The 24,334-nt window shown below is 43.5% G+C and overlaps 1 protein-coding gene across 1 annotated transcript in view; it reads right to left on the bottom strand.

Moving 5' to 3' along the window:
• Positions 1–24,334, bottom strand: part of MAD1L1 (mitotic arrest deficient 1 like 1) — a 353,627-nt gene that overhangs the window by 162,863 nt on the left and 166,430 nt on the right. Inside the window, 2 exon segments of the mRNA XM_040574714.1 lie at positions 144–232; positions 17,979–18,035. Coding sequence (XP_040430648.1) covers positions 144–232; positions 17,979–18,035 — 146 coding nt within the window.

The raw sequence follows: 24,334 nt of genomic DNA on the forward strand, positions 1-24,334 counted from the left end.
ACTTCTTCAGGTACTGTAGCATGATGACATCCTGTATCTGGTGCTCCACCATAAGATGGCAATATCCGTAGCAGACAGGGAGAACAGCTAGAACTTCTCATTAGTTCCACTGAAAATAGTAAAATCTTCCTAGCCTCGCCTACCTGAGTGAGTCAATCTCCTCCTTGGTGATGGAAGTACTTTGCTCAGCTGCGCACTCTTGAGACTTCAGGACCTTCATCTCCACCTCCAGCTGCAGAAGAGAAAAGACATGAGTTCCTCCAATACTAATGAAGGGGACCAGAGACATGAGAACAGCATTCCTTTGCTGGAGGAAGGAATCAGGACACCTTGCACAGGTCAGACCCCTCTCAGGATACTGATGTGTAGCACAGCTTCATGGGATGAATGCCAAAACCTCAGTTAATCCTGCTTCCCTCTGCGCTCCCTTTTGCTTTCCCCAACATTTTCTCCAAAGCAGACGAGGCACAAAAAGTTGTTTGTGTTCTAAGCAAAAATTCTGTTTCTTCTTTGGAGATTTCCCCAACCCATCTCTCATGGATAACTAGATGTAGAGAATTATTTGTGTCGTATTAGGAGTTCTCTGGTACCTGAGATTAAGTATTGACAGTTCAACCTCATTTAGCATCAATTCCTCCCATAAAAAAATGAACCACAGTATTATGCTGTCCTGTCCAGGACGACTCTGACACACACACACTGAATCGAAAACACTGGGGAATATTTCCAACACTTTCCAATATACATTTCTAGCTCAAGCTGTTCAGGTAGATCTGGTGGAACACAGAAACGATAAACAGTAATACCTTCTGCCTCTGGCCTTGTTTTGGAAGGAACTCACAAGAAAATATTCCAAAACTCAACAGACATGAGAACTTCTTACCCAGACTCAACCATTCTTGGGTCCCCTGACTTACGGAAATCTGCACCCCTAATTCAGCTATCAAGACAATGCACAGATGAATAAACGGCATATGTCACTTGTTTCTAAACCTCTCAGAAAGCAATTTATTATGAATTATAAGCAGAGAAATTACTTAGCATATATGGAACTTCTATTCCAGCACCTTCTCCCAGCTTATACCTCTTTCTCACTCATCCTTCAGATTTTGGACTTCCTTGTCATCTGCCTCTTGCAGCTGATGACTAATTCCTCTAATAAATCTACGGACAATCCAGCCCTAATTACAGATGCAAAACTTATGACCACAGACAGCTCAGTATCAGAGAAATAATCCATCAATATACCATTCCTTTCAACACTGATTGGTTGAGAAAAATCACATCGGAAAGGCAAACTTTGTGCAAAGGCAGCAAGCTGGCAGAAATTCCCATTTGCCAAGGAAGAGAAGCATATTGACACATGCAGTCATGGTGCTGTGCCAGAACTGAGATTTTGACATATTGTTTTTTTGCCCTTCCATGTTTACCAGAAAAGACAGACAGAACATGGCAGCATTGTTAGCAGGAAAGGACAGAAAAGGGAGGGTTGCGTTATTCTCCTCCTCTTCCTGACAGCATAGCGACAGAGAAGAGGGAGGGCAGAGAAAAGGTTTTAGCCAAATTTCTCCCTGGCACCCCAAAGCCCTACATTCTCCCTCTGCTTGTCAAAAGGCATCGAGGAAGAAAAAAATAAGCAAAGGCCCACCTGCATCATCAGGCTATACAAATGTTAATGTATATTAGCTGCCTGATAAGATTATCACAGCCAGAAATGCTTCCCTCAATTTTCTGATTACTGAGCTTATCTCTCCCAGCTCAGCCCATCACAGACGGCTGGGGATAACGCAAGCGCTCCAGATAATTCCAGAACTGTGAATAAAAGGTACTGGGATGAGGAGCATGCTTCAATTCCAACCTACTTCTAGCAGGAAAGCACTCATCACATCTCTTGGTTCCCACGTCTGCTGAAGGCTGAATGTGTTTGCTATTTGAGTTCTGTGCTGCTTTCCTGACTGCGTGTGGACGGCATTTGAGGATGGAGAGGCTGGTAAATACGTTATTTATCACAGGCTAAGCGGGCTCAGCCTTGAGTCCAACCACCACCTGCGCTCCAACGCGAGCAGATAAATCACTGCTGCCTTCCTCGGAGAGAACGGGGAACGGAGGGGACGGGGCCTGTAATGTGCTGCTGCGATCTGGGGTCTCATAGAAAGGGAAAAACGGAGTGTGTAATGGGAAAAGGAGATGGGAGAGCGAATGCACGCATGCTGATGTGAGCACCGCAGTGAAAAGCATCAGAGCATGTCTTGCTTGAGATACAGCAGTGACAAATTAGTGCCAGTAGTGGCATGATGAGATTCTGCTGGGTTTCTAAGAACAAGCAGTTCAGGAGAATGAGGAGGGAAGGGCACAGGGTCTGTAATGGCATTTTAAGACATTTCTGTGTCTTCCCAATTTTCATGTGCCAAAACTACCTGGACTGTAAATCTGATGTCCCTGAGGTGAGAAGAGAGAGGAGGGCACGGTGTGAACTTCATGGAACAAACCAGCTGGGGTGGTTCAGCATTGACACAAACATGCTTCCCTGAACTGTGATTAAAACTACTGGAGAGTTTCAAGTTCAGGCCAAGGCACAACGTCATGCCATAGCAAATTATTGCCATTAAAATCTCATTAACCTTTTATGAAAAATAAAGAAAGTAAAACAGTTAAGGTATTAAATATTTCATTGAAAATAATGTTGCTTGCTTTTTTTAATTATTAGGGTTTCAGCAATGAAAACATCCCTGCCTGCCAATCTCACAGAGGATATTAAAAATGTTATTTATGTCTTTTTCAGGGCAAAAAGAAAGTTAGTTAAGATAAGCTGAAGCACCTTATTGTTGGGATCCAATTCTGCTTTTCTGAAGGCAGCCCAGTGCAAGCAAAAAGGTCCTCAGAATAAGAACGAAGAAAACAGCAAAAAAAGCAAAAAAAAAAGAAAAAAAAGGAATCCATTGATAAAACCCACTTCTTGCTTGCAGTTTCACCTACGGGACAACCCCAGCAGGGCACGTTCTCACCAGTCTCTGGGCAGACCCGACACACTTGCCCCAGCCTGGTGCTGTGTGAGCCGCTGCCACCTCCTCCAGCAGGACATTCCCAGGGCTGCCCATGATGTGGTCAAGACAGAAAGCAAAGGAAAAAGGCAGCAGAACTGACCAAGGAAAATAAGCAACAGGAAGGCAGTACCAGAGAAGTACAAACCCATACTCTACATGATTTTCAGCACTTTGTGCAAATCTAAGAGGCGTGGGGATGTTGGGGATGTTACCAAGACCACCCCTATGACACAGCCTCCCAGGATAGCTCTTAGCACCAGGCAATGAACATGAAATCACTCACTGCGGTGGCAAAGTTTGTCCCTCTCTGTTCACTTGTCCTCTTGGTATCACTGGCAAAGAACGGCCTCAAGAAAAGATACAGAATGGAACAGTTTCTTATTTATTCTGCCTAATTCCCAACACATCCCTTTTGCTCAATTAATTTCTAGTCCCAGTCTCACTTGTTTACCAGCTACTGCCTTCAGCGGGCATTTTCCACTTTTCCACTTTTTGGACTAACTCAACATCCCTGTCTAAACTCTTCCAGTTTTTAATCAACAATTTTACGTAACTGGCTGAGCTAAACTTTTATTATTTTGAATACATTAAACCAGCAGAATCCATTACCCAGTAGGGAAAGAGGCTGCTTAAATTACCGCTAGGTGCTCTATTCCCCCATTCAGTACCAAACGACCTAGGTCGGGCTCCGATCCTCCAGCTCCCTTTTATGTTGATCTGGCTTTTTTAACCAGCATGGAGAGCAGAGGGAGGACACGTTGTCCCCTAATACCACATCGCATCTCTTATTCTGAAAACTGCACTAGCGGGACCTACAACTCTTGCAGGAGCCTCAGGGTTAACATCTTCCATGATCAGCCCCCCAGTGATAGCCCCACTATTCAGAATATATTAGCAACCTGAAAAGAAGCCAAGCTTTCCCCAACCTTTTTTTTTTGTCATCCAAGGTTTTTATGACACTGGAAAGGGCAGAATAATGAGTAGTGCCAGAGCCCATGACTCGTGAATAAAACACATAAACAGGTACTTAACATTTTGACTATGCAATGTTCTCTTTTCAGAATACACTGGAGCCTCTTGCTCTCAACCTGAATTGATCCCATTTATCCAGAACCTTTTCTGCTCTTTCACTTCATAAACATGGATTTCAGTTCAGCTTCATTGCTGCCAATCAAAAATGATCAGGGCACATCTAGCATATTGAATAATTTCCGAATGACCACATACACTAACAGTCCAAAAGGTGAAATGCAAACACTTTTTCTCAAGTAAATACTTCATTACTATTTATAATCCAAGAAGGAGAGGAAAGAATAACGTGGATTTTCATCTAGTATTTAATTAAATGAAATATCCTTCTCGTTTCTGCCTTACTTTGAAACCTGCCTGGACAGGATTTCAAGATGGTGGTTCTCCTCCAAGTGTTAATGACATAGCGAACACCCACAGCAGCGTAAAAAATGTGTTCCTCTCTGGTTTTCTCTTCTGTACGAATTATTTAAAGACCTTTGAGATGACAGGAGAAATATAAAATTATAAATTCATCTCCTGACAGCTAGAAGAAACGGAGCCTTATTTTAGACATCAGATTTTCTTGGTGTATTTCTGGCATTTGTCATTTTTGACCCCTATTTGTCCCCTCCTAAGCAAGTCTCTGAGTCTCTGCAACGCCACAGACCCACTGTTCCTCCCCCTTGATTCCAGCAGTTCCTGAAGACAAGCTTTTCCAAAGCATCCTGCTCACCCACTCTCTACATCCATCTTCAAAATGGGATTTATTATAGACTTAACTTTCTAAATTAAACCAGTCACCCTTGTAAACCGCATTTCCAGACTTGTGAAAATCGGACCATACTGCCCAAAATAATGACCAGCTCTCTGTTCAGGTGCCTCATTTTAGGTAGTGAGATTCAAAAAGGTCTCAGTCTGAAGTACTTCAACTTTGCATGTTGAGAAAAGGGACAGTTCTTTTTTTCCACATCATGTACACGTATTTCATAGAACACATGCTGGAAACATATAGCTATTACTTGAATAATGAGTGAATTTTAGTGAGGGGCTGATACAGCAATCTTATCCTGATGAAGTGTGTCTGCACATCATTCAGCAGTCTTGGAACTGTAAAAAGCAGGAAATGCTGAATCTATTATAAACGTCTAAAGGTTTAGTTAACAATGGGCTGATGCAACGTCCTTTGAAAGGCCTTCCTCAGCAAAAGAGCTGATTTTAAAAAGCAGAGATAAATAGGAACTGAATTGCATGGAGCCACCATGGAAAGGTGAATTGAGAGGTTGTGTTTGACTACAAGTCTCAACACAATTTAAGAAGCTATTTAAATACATAAATATTTAAGCGTATGAAAACCAAGCAGATCTGGAAAGAGCGTGTGCTAAAATAGACTAGAACAGAGAAACACGACCCTGAGTGTGACCCCATATGCTGAGGTTTGAAAAGAGGCACACTACCGTTCCCCTGGCGTTCGATATGCCAGTTACTCCAGTGATGCTATTTGTGCGTCTCTCCAAAGGATGCAGCAGTGACTAAGGATCTTGTTTACCTCTCTTCCCACAGGCAAGTATGACAAGCTTGGTGACCTCCTGATGTCCACAAACTTACAAATAACGGTGTCAGGACAGAAATCCAACATACATAAACACCACTGAGCTTAATTTCAGTGCCCAGCAATACTACGAGGTAGTAAAATGGCACGCTGAGCACTTCCATCGATCATTCTGCTCAGAAAAGGCAGTCCCACCTCTTCCCTGCACCCAGCCCGCTGCAGGCTGAAGAGCTGCTCCCTTGTAACACCTGCAGAGAAGCACACGTGGGGAGAATGAAGCCTCACCAGATTTCTTAATGAAATGCACCTTTTTCTTCTTTAACCTAACTCTTCTTCAAAGAAATAGGACAACACTTGCAAAGCAAAATATTGCTTGTCATTTAGAAACAGGCTAAGCAGCCCAGGATTAGCTGGTGTGTTTTCTTAGGGAAATGAATCCTTGATGCTATTGTAGAACAAAAGCAATAAAATCGAAGAAAATCAGATATTCAATAAAAAGTATTTTAGAACTACCCATTTCCCACTTGGTTGAACCAAAATAATAAATATATTTTTTCCTCTTTAAAGACAAAGGCTAGCTAGCTGAGAGCTGCCACTCTCTGTGGGTGACCCAATATGTAACAAACCTGGCGTGCTTTTATCACTGAGGAGACGGGGCTAGGTGCAAGCTTCCAGCAAACAGTTTCTTAAAAACGTACTCATGCATATATATTATTGTAGATACACACAAACTGGGAAATGGACATATGCTGACTTCTGCTTCTCTCCAATACAGTCTGGATTGTGTTTTTTCTCCTCCTGTTGCAGTAAAAAGAGAGCAATTTTTCAAGTTTATACTGAATGTCATTCCATTTCATTTCCAAATATAATCTCCCAGAGAGAAGGTTCGCTTGCCCTATTTCCAATCTCTAAAGTTAATACACAAATTTATATTCCTTTCTCCCACTCGCTCTCCTAAATTAAGAGGCGTAATTACTGGGAACGCTTGCTACAAACGAATAAAGTGCCAAGGGAGAAGGAGCTGTCACTGCTGGACGTCTGCAGCAGCCACCCTCCTCTCTCGCCGTCCCCCGAGGATCCTGCTTATGAGACAGTTTCTATCTTTGCCATTAGCAGGGGTAGCTCGCACACACGAGCAGGCGCCAACGCCTCCCGTACCAGCCAGGACAATCATAAGCAATGAAATTACAAAATTAACTTGAGCCTGCCGAGGAGCCACCAGTGCCTGCAAGGAGAGTTCCTCCCAAATTCACCTTTGCCTCTTGGTGGTTCTGCGAGCGCTCCGGCAGCAGCGGGTTTCCTTAAGGACAGAGGAGAAGCTCGGATCTAAAAATTCAGGCCCAGTCTCATCCCTCTCTTCCCCCACCCCCCCCATCTCCAGCACCCTCTCAAAAGGAAGATTGATTATTATAATCAGACTTAGCTCTGACACAGCATTTGCATTTTCAAAGCACAGCATAGTCATTAACTAATTCATCTACCCCAAGGGAGCCCTAACGAGCTTTCACCTCTCTCCCCTCTGATTCCCAATCTGCAGGCAGCCCACAGCTTTCCTTCAAACACCTCCCCTCTCCATTGTGCTGCACAAGCGCAACTTGGTGAAACTCCAAGCAGCTTCAGCGAGCCACAATGAGCCCTGCTGCAAAGGAACACGGCTCTGCCCGTAGCAGCTGCAGAGGACGGATGCACAGATACGCGGTTAATAATGAGTTATCCTAAGGTTTCCATATGTAACTGCACAGTTATGGTGTGCCACAGGGAACAGCTCCTGTTATGCAAAATAAGGCCAACGCCACGGTGGTCCCAAACTTCCCATGCTCACGTATGATCAGCATCAGTCAGGAGCCTGAGCTGCACACCCAGCTGTCTGCGTGAAGGAAGCATCACCACGTTGTGCCCCCAAACCTCAGCCTTCCCAGCACAGCCCACGCAGCAAGCTGAGCCTCTGATGCCCCATAGCCTTCCCAAATTGCCTTTACCTAGGGCCCAGCCCCTGCTTAACTCTCAGCACACCCCAGAGCTGCCAACCCTGCGCCCACCCACCTCCCCTTGCCCATCACTGCACCCTGCCTTGGCCCTGCCCCAGCAGAACCGCAGAACCCCCAGGTGCTGCGCTCATCGGGTTATTGTTGATGAGCAACAAGGTCTAATTGGAGGTGCTTCACCCACCAATCCATTGCATGTCAACAGCACGTCACCCATGTTCATCACATGGGTGCCAACTTACTACAGTTTTGACAGTTTTGTCTTCTTGAGCTTCATTCCCCACTTTATGCTCTATTTCTCTCTTTCCTGTACTTGGTTGCAAAATACAATCACAGAATATCCCGGGCTGGAAGGGACCCACTAGGATCACTGAGTCCAGCTCGTGGCTCCACGCAGGGCTACCTAAAAGCGAAACCATACGCCTGAGAGATGTAGCATGTTTGGAAATAAGCATCAGCAGACATTTCAGGAGGACGGAAGCTGGCTCAGAGATCAATATGAATGAAACCAGATGCTTTGAGGGAAAGAGGAGCAAATGTCCTGAGCGAAAAGACGCACCATGCAATGGGAGTGGAGATGTTGGGTTAAACCCGAGTTTATTTAAGTGTAATTACAGATTTCAACTTGCTGTTCCAGAAGAAGGAACGAACGTGCAATCTGTCCCTCTCTGCCCCACTGCAGCTCCCAAGCCCTCCTCCCCAGGCACCGCTGCGACACCTCGCCGCCGCCGCCGTGCACCAGCAGAATGTCCTTGACAGCTCCGCGTTCAAAACCCTGTCTCTTCACTCTAACGGCTCATTCTGAAGAAGGATCGCCTAATTTCCATGTTCATTCAGCTCAGCGCCTCTCCGCTGTTATCAGCCTCACTCCACCACATTCCCCAGCCTGCAGCTGACTGTTTCCTCTAATTACTACCAAAACTCCTCCCACCAGGGACAGCAAAACAGCTGCTGTCCACCGAGAGAAGGAAGCTCCGGAGTAATTAGCCTTAAACGGCTGACACCTCCTACCCGTTACTCCTGGTTAGAAGAGCAAAACACAGCACAAGTCATAGGGAACCTGTCAAGGTTCAGCACTCGACGTGCTGCAACCCCTCTGCGTGCAGCCGCGGCAGCAGTGCAATGAAGCTGGCTGTTCTTGGGGCAAACGTGGCTCTGGTCACTTCTTTCCCACAGAAGTAGGCACTTTTGCTAGAAGCAAGTCTTCTAGCCGCAATAATTCGGTGGCAAAGCACCAAATAAGCCTGCAAAGACGTTGTACCCCCTCCGTGGAAACTCTGAATACAGCTTGTTTCCTGAAAATATACCTTTGAGCAGTTTCTGGAGCATTCAGTCAACAAATTCTCATGAAATGGTAGCTTGTAATCCCACCTCTCCCTCCCCCCCATCAGTTTTCTTGTTGAAAAATCATCACATAATGAGCAGTCACAGAAGAACCTATGCATTTCAAGCGACCACCTGGGAAGAAGATCAAAGAGGAAAGGAAAGAGGAACCTAACATCCATTTTTGTTCCTTCAGCCCCTAACCTAAATACAGTGGAATCAATCTCTGCTGAATACTGTAAGAGAACAAAGGAGCCTTCACTGAGTGCTGGACTTGAAAAAGCAAACGTAATCCTCTTGTTCCAGCTCCAAGGGAACAGCGCCCAGCCCACGTCAAGGCACTTTTAAGAACGGCTCCGTCCCCGCCTGGCAGCACACCGCAGCCGGGAGCACGGCTTGCCGGCACGTCCCTGCAGAGAAAGGTGAGCGGGGCACACCAGGGCTTCATGCTCGGGGTGTTTTGTGCATCCCCAGGGATGGGGACACGGCCAGTGCCATGGGAAAGCGGCAGCTCACTTGACAGAACCCTCCAGCTGCCCTCAAGAAAGCGGCGGATGCCTGAAGGAGGCTGGTTCCCCAAACCCTTCCTGGAGAACGCACTACGACAAGGAGATGGAAGAGCACTCTTGGTTTTCCAGCTCGATGACCCTTCGTGTGGACCTTCTGCCACAACAGGTGGTGGGTATTTAATGTGTAAAAAGTGGGAAATCTCCATCCTTGGGCAAAATAGCGAAGGTTATAGGGCCTGCCAAGATCACTCTGCCCATTTTGGCCTATTGGGACTATGCCTGTGGTTTCCCTTAGTTGCCAGCAAGCAATCAGGGAACAAAAAGCAAAAAGTCAATTCCCTCTCAAATACCGCATGTTCAGTCCTGGTGCCAAAGCAGAAACCTGGCATTTTAACCTTTGGTGAACATGTTCCTGCTGCCACCAACAATAAGCTCCGAAGCTCAGCTCCGAGGGGAAGGGAAGCTGTAATAGATGTGCCGTGGGTGACATTAGCACTGCATACACCATCAACAGGACAGGGCCTGGCAGGAGCTCGATTTTATACAGCCAGTCTTTAGAGGTTAATGAAATATTCATAAATAAGTTAAAATTCTCCTGACAAGCTAGATCCTGTAGTACAACAAAGAGTTGTCAGCCTCAATTAAGCGATTCCAAAAAGGCAGGGCTCTGCCATTCATTATTTACCGAGAGGTCACAGGAAGAATTGTGCTCTATGATCTTCTTGTCTCTGCGGATAAATTAGGTTTCACAGCTCCTGCTGGAGGACTCTGTTGCCCTGACAGAGCAGCTCAGAGAGACCCCAGCCTGCCACCAGCACTACCTACCTCCAGCATTTAACAGCAAAAGGCAAAAAACACTAGGAGCGAGCTCTTCTAACGGCACTCAAACAGAAAGAGACCGAAAGCAAAACAAATAATGGAGCAAGCTGATTAGGCTGTCAGTGCAAGGACTGAAACAGGCTTGAAACAATTTTTTTTAAACCTTTAGCTCGCTCTTTGTACATACAAAGCCAGCCCTGGGCAAGAAGAAAAGCATCCAGCAATCTTTGATCTGCAGGCACGTCCACTGAACATGCCCTCAGTGCTTCCCTAAATCCAGTAGCTAGAGATCTGCACATCCTCTCTCCTGCTGAGGATAAATTGTGCCTCCAGAGCTGCATCTCTCAGCTCAGATCGCTCAGGCTGGCCCTGTTCTGATGCAGGTACAACTTCCCAGGACTGGGAGAGCAGGAGGAAACCAGTTCCCCACCTTGCCACAAACAAGATGGAGATAAATTATTTTGTCCCATCAGAAACAGATCACTGTCTGGCTCAGAGGAGCCAGAATCGCCATCCAGGTTCGGGTCAGGCTATTTTCCCCCAGTCCAGCAGCTTCTTTCCCACGGGGAGCCCAGGGAAGGAGCAGCAGTACGGCACCGCTACACTTCAGGCAGCTACGTTTCTTCCACTGCCGTGTGGAAGTGTTTTAACCTGTGTCAGCTGTTACCATCTTCCATGAGAAAACGAAAATTGTCCTGTTGAAACCAAACGGTGCTGCCGGGTTCCATGAAACTTTAATGTTAATGGATCCAACAGCAGGTTCATTTGTGCAACAGGACTTTTAAACAGACAGTTTATTTGTTTTTAATTTGAAGGGGATGTACTACTTGATCCTATGTGCCTGGCTAGATTCTTAAAACAGAGATAAACCACAAGAATTGACTAAGTCTCTTCTAACCTAATTAAAATCACAATTAGACATCAATGTGTGAAAGTCTAACGTGCTGTACCGACCCCCTCTCAGGTCTGTAAACAGTTGGTTGGCATTCATCTGCCAAGACCCCGACGCATTCACAACTCTCCCTGCTTTGCCCGCAGTCACATGCAGCAGATGTTTCTGACATTGCCACAGCTTTGTTCCGAACATGAATTTTCCAAGGTGGAACGTGCAGCAGATGCAGCATAACTAACCGAGGCCGTTCATCATTTCCTAATACTGAGGACAAGAAATCCTGTTTCTGCTCCTCAGAGTTCACTATATTCCTACACCGTGGGGAACAGCAAGGACTAATTTTAATGTGCCTGTTTACAACAAGCACTGACAGTGAGCTCTCATCTAGGAAAAGGAGAGAAGAGATGCTCTGAGTACTCCTACCTCTCTGTTCCAGGGTTTGCTCACCTGGAAAGCCAAAGCTCTTCAGTAAAAGCACAGGCGGAAGAGTTGAAATGGGACAGCAATGACTTGCACACTCACTCTACTCTTTCCAACAAATCATGTTTCTAAACTAAAAGGACCACAACAGAAAATGAAAAATGTGAATACTAACACTGTGAAGTATATACAGAACAAAGAAGCAACAAATGGCTCTGCTGAAATAAAGCTACCTGGCAGACAGAAAGAGGACTCAGACATCGATCGTGAAAACATATTTAAAACTAACAACATTTGCTGAACATCTCGGTCCAAAAATATGAATGCCAACAATTACTGATAACACAAAGCTCGGCAGCTTTATCACAGATGAGCATAAAGATGTCTGAAGGAACAAGCTAGGGAAGGACTGACGGGACAGCAGCAGAACTGAAACATAACAGGGAAAGTCTCCCAAACAGCAACCAACAGCAAGAACCTCTCCTATAAACTGAGTCTTCACCAGTCTGAAACCAGAGAGGACAACGAGCTGGGTGGATGAATCGATCACAGGACAAACAGGAACAGCTAGTGCTGTGTGGTCGTGGAAATGACAAATGGGGTTCCACGATGGAAGAGGTGAGCTATATCCAGCACAGGCAGGTTCCTGCCTGTACTAGATGCTCCTGTAGCAGATGCTCCTCTACAAGCTACCGCTGAAAAATCACCTGGAGTGATGTGACCACTCTGGTTACTGATCGTCAAAGGAAACAAAGGAAAATGGGAAGAGATTTAAAGAAAGCTGCAGGATTCGTGAGGAGCCTGAGGAGCCTGTTCTAAGAGAACGCTGGAAGAGCTTGATTTGTTTAACCTAGGCAAATGCTGGGAGAGAACAATTGTTCTCTATAAATATGTCACAGCATAAAGATGAGGGAGGAAGAACAGTCACTGGAGTTTAAGGAGAAAATTAACACACACACAAAAAAGAAAGGATATTAACTGCACATATATTTTCAGCTGGAATTAGAAGATTTCTAGCTATCAGAGCAGTCTTTCAGTGACAGCAATGGGACAAACAAGCTAAGCACTGTCAAGACAAGCTTGATAAATTTATGAACTAATCTACATGCTGCAATTGTCTCAGTTACCAAAGGACTGGACTTTATGACCTGAAGAATCCTCCTTCCAGTCTTCTGTTACTATATCATTTCATTCTAGATCAACTTTTTTGCTGTTTCTTTATAACCAGATTCATGTTTTTCAGTCTGATTTAAGAACTGTGTATTTGCCTAAAATTGCCTTACTAAAAAACCACTGCTGAGTTCACGCTGCTGCTCAGCTGAACGTCACACTACTCATCTGTCTTGGGCTTGCTAGTCTCATATAAGGTGCTAGCAGACAATCTGTCAAATGTTAAGGAGGCTTGCTGTCGTCTTGCTAAATCAATTTGGAAATGACCAAATACACTTTTGATAGATGGAGGCTTCCTGCCCTGGTTGGTTATCTTCCTTCCCCTCCCAACCTGTTGGTTCCATGCCTGTTCTGTCAGAGCTTCATTTCTAACTAACGTGCCTTGGTACTCTAATCCCACGTTTAATTGCCAGCCTACTGTAGATAATACGGAGAATTAACATTTCCACTAATGAGCACCACTTTTGTCATTCTTGTGTCTTGTCTGTTGTATTTCTTGCTTCATGTTTAATAACTCTCATACAAGAATTAAATTAGCTATATTGCCCAATTATCTAAGGCAGCTCTTCCTACACCAAAGTTCACTTCTTTCCTGTTACCGTTACCATCTGTAAAGTAAAATGCAACAGAATTTTGAACCTCACCAGGTATTTCTTTTAGGTATCAAAAGTTACAGTTCCTAATGCCCTGGAGGTCTGATGGAACTGTTAGAAAGTGAAGTATTTCAGTAGTAATGCAAATGGTTTACGAACAGTGTAAACCTTGTTGTTTATGTATTGATGTATATGTATATGATGTATATGTAAGTCTTGTTGTTTATGTATTGATGCCTACTGTGATTTTCCCAAATTCTCTGCAACTTTTCCACGTTGCTTTCCAGTTAGCAGCCAGGTCCCAACTATATCAGGCACAGTGTTCTCTGAGCTGATTTCTTCCTTGTATCCTCCTTACTGTCTTCATTACTCCTCCTGATAAACATCAATGTAGCTAGTCGCTGACATTTAAGTTAATCCCAAACATTACGGTTTCATCGGACTGAACACATGATTTTGCTCCTTAACTATTCCTGACCTGCTGCCCTTAAATAAAGGTTTCCTGTTCTTTGCAGAGGGTTAGCAAATACATTTGCTTAAGGCAAGAGGAACTCATTATTGTCATTTCAAGGTGTCTATTTCTTCTGTAAGGACATTCATTTTATGCCATTCATTTTGCGATCACTATGTCCTTGGGCTTCAAATCTTCTTTACCTCCCACCCTGCTGAACAATTCTTCTGATTCTTATATCCATCCTTCTTAATCTGCTGGAGGATGAAATATAATTTGGTCCAATAAGGAGTCTAGATTTCAGAGCCCACACGGGCCAAGCTGTCTTCGGAAGAGGAAAGCCAAAGATACCCAGAGCACCTCAGGGCAGTGAAAATACAGGTGATTCTTTTCTTTTCTTTTCTTTTCTTTTCTTTTCTTTTCTTTTCTAAATACCAGGCTCACTTCCCTCAGGGATTAATGGTGGAAAAAAGTCTTGACACGAATGCCTCCTGCTACAGAACCAGACTGAAGGGAAGTGTAAGATCAAGGATCACAGCTGTTGCCTGGGCGGCAAGCTTGAGCCAAACTATTTTGTCTTCTCTATGTAGGGATAAGAAAAATGCAAATGAAAATTAGAAAGAAGTATCTTCTGCTTCCCTCCATCAGGGAAAGAAAGAATAATATGAAACAACCAGGAAAGCATTTTCCATAAATAATACTTAGGTGTGAGTGAAGCTAGACCTTAGCTCTATGCCACAAGCATTAAACTAACATACCATAAGTAGGAAGATCCTGGGACCACAAAACAGGCAGCCATAGGTGCAAACACTACGAGCCGTCTCCTGGCACATCCTGCAAGTAAAGATGTTTGAACGCTACCCTTGATAAAGGAAACTTCCAGTGCTGATAAAATTGTCAGAAAAGTGCTCATAAATACACAAAAATTGTAGGAAAGAAGCGTGCTTAGGGCACAACAACGCAACAACAACAAAAACATTATTTCAGCAAAGAAGAAAGGAAACAGAACACTCACAAAAGTGGGGGAAAATTAAGTCATCTGAGCAGACTGGTGACTCTGATATGTACCATCTCTCAGAAGACTGCGCAGGTACTGTTTCCTTCTAACAAGAAGGCATTCAACGTTGGAATAAAGAAAAATAAATAACTGAAGGGTTAGAGGGAGAGAAAAATCAAAAATTGTTATAATTACACAGCACAACGATAAGGGTAATTTTTCTTAAATCAAAAAAGAAATTCTAGGTTCAAGTTCCCTGAAGGATATAAAATATTAGAGGACTTTTTATGGTTGTAATCACAAACTCATTTCTCCAGCCACTACTGGCCGTGTCTAATTAGGGTAAAGTATGTTAATGATACAGCGGCACAGCCCAGAGACGTCTTCAGTTGCAATATTAATTGCATTTAAGGAAAGAAGCATGAATTGTGCTTATACAAGCTAATTAGTATGGGTTTGCTAATTAATACTGGAAAGTCAAACTGCCTTTGTCTTGTCAACTGCAATTAGCTGAAGACATTTACATTTCTTTTTTTTTCTTCCTTCTCACAGTCAGCTCACTTTTAGCTGACAAGCAATGAAACGGTGTGCTGCAGCACTGAGTGGCAGCGAGTGCTGCAAGCCTGTCCTGCTCTCCTCTAGGAAGACCTCGTGCCTTGGGCTAGCACAGGTTTGTCTCCTGTTGTCCCATGGGCACAATTCTCTGAAACAGGGCCCTCTCCAACCAAGGGCACAAATGCAGATGCCATCTTGTGAGGCCACAATCCTAGCAGATTTATCCCACAGATATTTCACTTTTAAATATTGCTATGTGAAGAATGATTTACCAGGGCATCTGAGATGCTCCCCGCTGCATACAAGAAGCCCCAACAAACTCACTGATGAGATCCGACCAACTAGTTCCCTAGCCCTAGAGCACGTTAATTCATTTCCAGTGCTCTGGGGAAGGTAGGAAAGCCATCAGCACTCTTCAGGGTGGCAGCAGAGATGTCACCTCTACAGAGGTTTATCCCAGAAGTAGCCCGAAGACCCATCAGACTGTACGACAGCACCTGACAGGTGTTTATTCCTTTTCACTTAGAGCCATAAGCCTGTTTGTAGAATGGCTGATGAAAAGCAATATCCACATCTGTCAGCACCCAGAGCAGGAAGAGCTTTTCTGCATCCTCCCAGCCACGGCGGCTTAACTTCAAACCAACAAGAAATGGATCACAGGTGAAAAATTGGGAGAGGAATGAAAAGGAAGGAGAGCCGCCAGGAATCCAAATCAGGCAAACAAGTGCTGAAGTGCCAACTTTGAATGAGTCTGAAAATAAGGCCATCCAGGTGAGACACTGATCTGGACAGAGGAAAAAAAAAAAAAAACAACAACAACAACAAGGAAAGAACTTTTTGTTCAATGGCAGGGAGGAGAGCGAGGCTGCTGGTATAATTCAGGAGGGTAATGGAATGGCCCCAACCAAAGGGGACAGACCTCTGCCACCCCCCACACTGCAGAAGAGGAGAAGTGACACATTTTCCCTACCAGGGAGGTTTCACTGGGGGATGGAGGAGAACCATCTAGCACCAGTGAAAAGAAGGAGCTATCTACTGTCATTTTTTTCCCTCTAAAGGGAAAAAGAGGAAAAGCAATCTCCCTCTGTTTGAAACTATTTTCTTATATTTACTGAACAAAATTCAAAATGCTGAATAAAGCCCACACCTCAAAATCTGCAAAGCATAGTCTAGAGCACCGCAGAATACAGCCTGTTTGTGTGAGATTGATGTAAGCCTTCCAATGAAGATCATAAGACCTGCAGTTTTCCACCGAGTAACCCTTGGGAATAGGCACTGAACGCTGACTGCTTCTTTATCCTCTGCTGACGGATGATGCACAACACCAATTAATGCTTTAACACTGCAAGTTCCAGTTACTCCAGCTCTCTGCTAGCTTGTTTAATACGACAAGCTTTTGAAGGCAAACAAGTAACTCAAACCCAAGGCTTAATGAGCCAAAAAGAAAAACTTTGAAATGCTTTAAAAAAATGAGCATCACAACATTTAAAACATAACAGCAAATTTATCCTCTGATATGTCCAGAGAGCACAATACAAAGTTGACTGTATAGCATTTAAAACTGTAACAAGGCAGTATGTAACGAGATCAGATAGTAAATAGGATTAATTCTGTTTTCTGTGGACATATCACACATCACCACAGAAAGCAACTGAGCATACGAAAATGTTTGCCCACAATGCAAGACCACCCCAGAACCAGAGTCAATTAACTCTCTCATTAATGCAAATCTGCTGTTGAAACTACATGGGGGACCACAAAGTAAAAAAAGAAACTATCAGATGTATGGCACCCTATTAATAGAACAACAAGGGCACACCAGTTCTGACCTTCAGCGCCTTAGCAGAGGTAAGCAGAAGACTAAAGTGTAGCGTTAGCACTGTTGTTGTTTAGCATTTGGTTTTCAGAGCAAAAATCTGTTTAGCGCTTACTTACTAGCCATGGTGTATGCCCACCTTTTAATTAGTAACAAAATTAACCCAATGTAAAATATATTTAGAGAATGAGTGTCTACATCTTGGATACTGCTCACGTTTTTCTTGTGACTGGAAAAGTTGCAGGAATCCTGCAACTCACCCATCAGCAAAAACATTGGTTCACAAAACAGTTTAATGCTGACACCTCAGTTTAATGCTGAATATGAAGAATCATATACAACAGTCATGAAACAACATATAAACCTCCCTACTGCCTGGTTTTGTGGCTTCTATTACTTTTGGTCCTTGAGGGAACTGCAAATAAAAAAGACAAAACCAGCAGAAAATTAACAGGCATTATAAAATACTAGTTTGCAGTAATTGCTGCATCTCATCTGCTTGTCCTTTGCACACTTGAGACTGAATCAAAGGCCCCCAAAGTAAGCAGTTAATTCAGTACGAAATTAAATGCTTCCTTCTCATCAAGAACTGGTAACAAAAAACAAACAAACAAAAAAAGGCAAATGGCCAAAAAAAAGAGGATGGCAGATCACTAGATCTCATCCAATGCTTGTTCCAGATAACCGCAGAGACAAACAATGCCAAGACTAGCAACAGTGATACAAACTTTTAAAGTGTTTATTTTATTGTTCAGAGCTGAATATTTGGAACTGATCCATTGTTCAAAGGCACTGAACTTTGCATATGTTACTGTAAAACATTTAAAAAAAAATGAACACTTACCATCTCTGCTCTTTGTTTGTGATTCCCCACTTCTTCCAGAACTTGACACAGCTGAGCCTTCAAGACAAAAAATAAATAAATAAATAAATAAATAGAAAATGAAGTCTGGGACATATTTCAGAATTTTAATATGACTACATTCCTTTCCCCCCGCCCCCAAACCATAAAAGCTGCAATATGATTTTCACTGCACTGAAAAGGAATTTTAAGTGCTGGGTCTTGTTATGCCCTATGAGCAACCCATTACATGAGACAATCCTGTCCCAAAGAGCCTGTGGTCTACACACACAAGAAAGAACAGGTTTATTGTAAAGAAGAGAGCCACTGGGTCAGAAATCCCAAATTTCAGTCTGATGGTCCAGTAAGAGAACTGTGCTTCCTCTCTATTCCTTTTGAAGTTGTGGAGAATGGTCTAAAACCCATCTAATTCCTTCTCCTATGCTTAATTTTAGAGAAAGAAGATGCTTGCCCAAAACTCCTGACAGGAGAGGGAGTGTGAAGGGAACTTCAAAGAAAATGTTTTGTTGAGGTTTTGGGGCGTGTGGCTGATTTTAGCAGTCTCTGCAATTGTGGTAGAATACCAAGAAAAGCCTCTCTGCAACATAACCCTACTGAATTCCTGTGAGAAAGACTCAATGCAAAGTGTTTTTGTTTGTTTGTTTAAGAGAAAGTTTGAAATTGAAAGAACCTCAAACCAGAGTGGAAATACCTTATGTTACCCTTTCATAATTTCTGGAGAAATGGGAACCTGACTCAGAAGAGCTTTCACAGAGTTTTGTTTATGAGAAAGAATTAAAAAAAACACACAAGTATTTTGGAGATGGTTAAGAGAAGGCACATTTACTACTTGAGTGCAATTTCTTCCCGTCTTCTATTTCACAGCACTTTGCTAGCCTGCAATCAGCCTTTCTCTAGTTAGCAGAAAGCCCAGAAAATAGACACAACTAATGACAGAGAAACTAATTTAAACAATGTAAACAAACACAATAAGAACTTAAAAAAAAAAAAAAAAAAGCTTCCTGCAAACTAATTCACATAATTTCAAGCAGATATTCATTAAAACCCTTCAGAGCCCCTCTAACAATCTCTCTCTCCACACATGAAATGGGTCTTTTGAGTACTACTTCCAAACCAGAAGCAAACAGCAAGCAGTTTATTACAATGAAAAGGAAAACATTAAGCTTTGGAGGCCAACGGCACTGAAATGCAAGCAAACAAAAAATTAGAGTCTTAGGGTTCAGCACAGCGTAAGTTTAATTTCGCAAACAAACAACCAAACAGTTCAAAACCTCCCCGTCCCCAGAGCTCAGTGCAAACAGAAAAAGTTACCGATTCTTGCTGTGTAGGGCCTGGGATGATGTGACATTATTTAAGGAACAGACACTCAAATAAGAGGAAAAGGGTTTTAATACAAGTCTGGGACCTGGCACAAGGAAATGAGACATACTCATTAAACACCGCAGGAGATGCCAGTCCCAACCAAACGCTGAGTGCATGTACAAGCAAGTAAGAAGAAAAACTCAAATTATCACCAAGTTTGATGCTGAAACATCAAGTAACTAGAAATTTGCAGACAGCTAGGAAAGCCTTTTTTCCCCACTAATATTTAATCAGGTAGAATTACACCAGCATTAGAATTAGAAAACATCCCCTCAGAGATGTTATTTACAGGAGATGCTGGCGTAGCCTTTGCAAAACACCCCAAGACTGACAGAGTATTTTTGATTAAAATAAAAATCTTGACTTCTCTGTATTTTTATTAGCCTTATCTATATGAAGATGTATATGACCTTTGAATGGGAACTACTATTCTGAAGCAGATGCAAAGGGCTGTGAAGAATTATGTATTTGCCTACCGTAGCTACCGCTCCTAAATTTGTGGGTTAATTTTCTATTCAATCTCCTGTTAGACAGTACAGAGTTCTACAGAATCAAGGTGTAATTTAGGCTGGAAGAGGCCAGGTCGATCCTCTGCTTGGAGCAGGGTCAGCTACACCAGGATGCTCAGGGTTCTCGATCAGCTCAGTTCTGCCTTTCTCCAAGGAAGCAAATTCCAAAGCATCTCTGAGCAACCTGTTCAGAGCTTGGATCACCTTCACAGAGGAAATATTTTTCTTTAAAATATCAAGACAATAGCACCCTAGGAACCCATTTAACTAGATAGCATAAGAATGTCTGAAAGTACAAGGTGTTGATAAAATCCATGGGAAAAAAAGGACAGAAAAAGCCTTGTATATTTTACTTCAGGAAGAGGCTGCAAAATCTTTTGGGCAGGAAAGAAATAATACAAAGGGATGAGAGAAATGAGAAATGCAAGCAGGAAATAGTCCATAATTTAACTTAAATATAATATGTCTCAGGGAAAATAACCAAATACAAACCTGTCAAGCTGTTACGCCAACAGAGACCTAGAGGCAAACCTGGACAGCAAGTCCAAAACTGCAGCTTGCTAATGGCAGATCAATATGATTTGGAGAAGCAATCAGATAAGAATTAAATCACAGAGTAGGTTTTCTTCATTGCATTTATTTCTAGGCAGCTCATCTCAAAGGGAAAAGTAGCTGAACTAGTGAGAATTCAGAGAACAGCAACTAAGCTTACTAGATTGCTAGAAGAAATGATTTATGAAGATTAAAAGATTCTTAAATGTATGGTTTGACTACAACTCTCACAGAAGAGCAAAAGGGACATATTTAATGCCTTGTGAGCCACTACAATGTGACCCACAGCTGCAGAGGAGGAGGCTCCTCCAGCACAGCTGAGCCTGGCCGAGGCACTCACAGCCCCACGCAGGAACCCCGCCAGCACAGCAGCTCGCGCCCCGGGGCTGGAAGCACTGGGGTCCCCTGCACCTGCTCCTGCCTGCCTGTGAAACAGATGATCTGAATGCTTTATCACATCCAGTTTGTAAACATTAGCCCTACCCTGGACTTTTTATTAGCTTAAATCAAATATTGAACCTAGCTCAGCTGTTAGAGGACAGCTGCTTGCAAAGTGATTCACTGCCATATTCCTACTAGGCCACAAGAAAATACAACCTAATCACCAGCAGCATGACAGATGCACGCATTTTTAATTATGAAGAAGAAATTAGGCTCTGAACTTCCCCCCACACCTCTCTTAATCAGAGTGCCTTGGAGGAGCTGCCAGCCACCACGGCACTTTAAGGATGGGGCTGCAGAGGGCTCTGGCACAGCGCAGGACGATGTGCTGAGCCCCGGCACCGCTGGGCAGCCTTGGAAGGACCTGAAAGAAATATTGCTATATTGCTTCTTATAACTTATCTTTCCAGGAATGAACTGGTGGATTTCTCAGTTCAATCCTCTCTGCCCACTTGCAGCCAGTGAACGCATGAGCAATGAGCTTGAGGCGCTGCAGGTGGGCAGGGAGGGAGCCGGCACGCGAGAGTCCTTCACTCCCGGGCAGGTGGGGAGCATTCTCTGCAGCAGATGCTGGCGCAGTTTGCCAGGCCCATCTCTGAGCTGTGTGCTGGCAAATGCAATGGCCTACGTACATGTGGCTCCACTCTGTTTTACCTGCTTTTAGCTTGAACACGTTCACCTTGGTCTCTCAGGAGTCTCTCAGTAGGAAAAACTTGTGTTGCATTTTCAGGATATGCATAGAAGTCATTTTAAAGCTCCAAGGAATTTCATATTACTTAATACACATGTTAAATTCCCACGGATCACTGAGCTCAAGCATTAAGAAATCTGATAAGCAAACAGATACCGAGTTTAAGAATCAGATATACAAATACATGTAAAGGACGATTTGCCCACAGAAGGCAGCACAAACAGGTAAAGAAAATCAAATAAGTAGCATAAGCAGAAAAAAAAAATCCTCTGAAGTATTCAGTCAATTACTTTAAGCCTCCAAAAAAACAGGGTTTGTCAATTCAAAACATTCATCTTACATGACAACACAGTCTAATCTACTGTCAGTGCTGCTGTCATCCTCAAAAGAGAGCGGCAGGGAAGGAAAGATAACCTGTGCTCCTGCCTTGCCAGGATACAGCAGCTGGGGCTGGGAGGAGCAGGAACAGTTTCCAAGGAGAGGAACTGATTCAGCTCCCAAGGAGACATTTCTGAATTGCTCAGCTTGCTTCCCTTCATCAATAATTAATCCCCTATACCTTCCAATTGTAGCTCTTTCCACTGTATTTCACACTTCTAATGTAAATACAAACACAGGAAAACAGCAGGTGTGCAGGAGGGAAGCAAAGGGGTCGGGAGCAGTGCTCTTCCAGCTCTGGTGATGCTGAGGGAGGCTGGTCGGAGAGGGTCTTGGGGATGAAACCAAAGCAAACCGGCGATCCCAATGCAGGTGGTAGCAGCATCAGCAGCCCCACGCCCTCCTCAGGGGGCTGAACGTGAGCCAACTGCCCTGGCCGACAGGCAAGCAGCTCAGATGTGGGACTCACTCGTCAGAAAAAATGAGCTGCTCAGTCTCTAATGAGTGGTCGTTCTCTCCGCAACAATACCCGCCGCTCTACAAGCAATTAGCAAATCGAAGCGCTCTCTTTGTGGACCTGCATTAATGTACTCCTCTACGCTGCACATTAAATAGCTCATAGGTATGGCACAGCACAGTAGCAGCAACAACCAAAGACACAAAATTGAAGCTTGCTTCAAAGAGTTATGGAAGCAAAATTATGTGTGCTGCATGCAGGGAATAAATCAAAACAACCTTCATTGCGAAACATCATTTTAGTCTTCTGCTTTCATCAGAAACCATGATTATCTTAACAGCCACACCAAGACAATGCAGGTACTTTGCAAGGGAGAGAAACACGCAGCACTTTCAGTGCCTCAAATTAAAACCAGTCATTTTTATTCTTTCCCACGAGGGTGAAATGCCTGTGAATATACACAGCCGCCTATTCCCGGGCCGTGCTTGCACAGCTATAAATCCAAAGTGCGGGTCCCCAGAAGGGAAGGCACGTGCTGGGAGGGCAGGCACGGGGGGGAGAGGAGGAGGGTCACAGCCTGGCAGAGCCATACCGCAGCTGCAAAGCATGGCATTTTTACAGCCTGCCAAAGCCCAAGCTATCCTTAGCAGTATTTGATATGCAACAGTTGTGTGCAAATTCAAGTCAAGTGTGATGACTGGCAAATTTAGGTATAATGTTAATTAATAGCTATTTCAAATTAATTACCTCCTAAGATAAATTCTTGCCTCTCCAACAAAGTTAGCACACAAATTTACAAGGATGTATCTGCTTCCAATCACAGAAATATGGAACCGTATACGTCCCAACATGCCCAATAACCGCTTCAGTTTCCTTGTGCTGGCTACCCCCCCCCCGTTCCCTGGGTAATTTCACAATAACTTACGAAATCTAATCACCTACAAAGATATAAGATGAAGCTCCTCTGCTCAAGCTAGATGGCCTTAGTGTATGGCTAGTGTGAGGTGACCTACAACATGGTCCAAGCCAGCAAATCTTATCTGAAGGCATAAGCTGGGGAAGGAGGGGAAAAAAAAGCACATCACCACCTCTTTCCATCTGATTCAGGAGATGCAGGTAGAATACTATACATCAAAGCTGCAGCTGAAATGCAGAAGGAAACCCCAAAACATGGCTGCACCCCCAGGATGACTCTGATAAGGAAAGCACTGATCGTAACGCTCAGAATTCAATCACAAATTTAAAAACATATAGCTCTGTGCACTGCACTTACAAATTACATGGAACAATAGAGGGATGTCATGAAAACGCTTTGAAGAGATGGTTGGAATCACTAATTCTCTCACTAGAGACACACAGATATGTTACAAGATTCTGGCTTGTAGTGAAAACAGGAGTAAAACTTTGATTTCCGAAAAAAAAAGCCACAGACAGCTTACTCATGGGGGTGGCAGACTGTGACAGAAGTAACTCAGCCACTTGCAGTCAGACTTCAGTTTATTTGCATACTGCGAACCTGCATATTAAAACATTGTGAGAGCTGAAATGAAATTTTCATTAGTGTTCAATCTGAAATCTTACCCATGGGATTCAACTTCCAACAGTTAAGGCGTGCATTTGCCTGTTTTTACTTTAAAGCTATCTGTTCGTTTATATCACGCTAGCCAATACCTTCCGCCTTCAACCCATTAGCACACCATTACTGCAGATTGGTAGCAGTACAGTATTGTTTTAGCGGCTCTAAAGTGCACTCCAAAATTACACTGGGTTAAATGGTCATTTCTAATTTAAACCACTATTTTGATGCTTTGTAGGAGAATTTACTGATCTTTCGCAAAATTGCATCATTTGAGATCACAATCAGTAGGACAGTTTTGTATCAGACATTGCTAAATAATGCCTTGCTGCTTTAGGGATTCAGTTCAGCTGTTCTCAAGAAAATTCTCCT

This window comes from Cygnus olor, chromosome 15 (assembly GCF_009769625.2).
Source record: "Cygnus olor isolate bCygOlo1 chromosome 15, bCygOlo1.pri.v2, whole genome shotgun sequence".
Taxonomy (NCBI): domain Eukaryota; kingdom Metazoa; phylum Chordata; class Aves; order Anseriformes; family Anatidae; genus Cygnus; species Cygnus olor.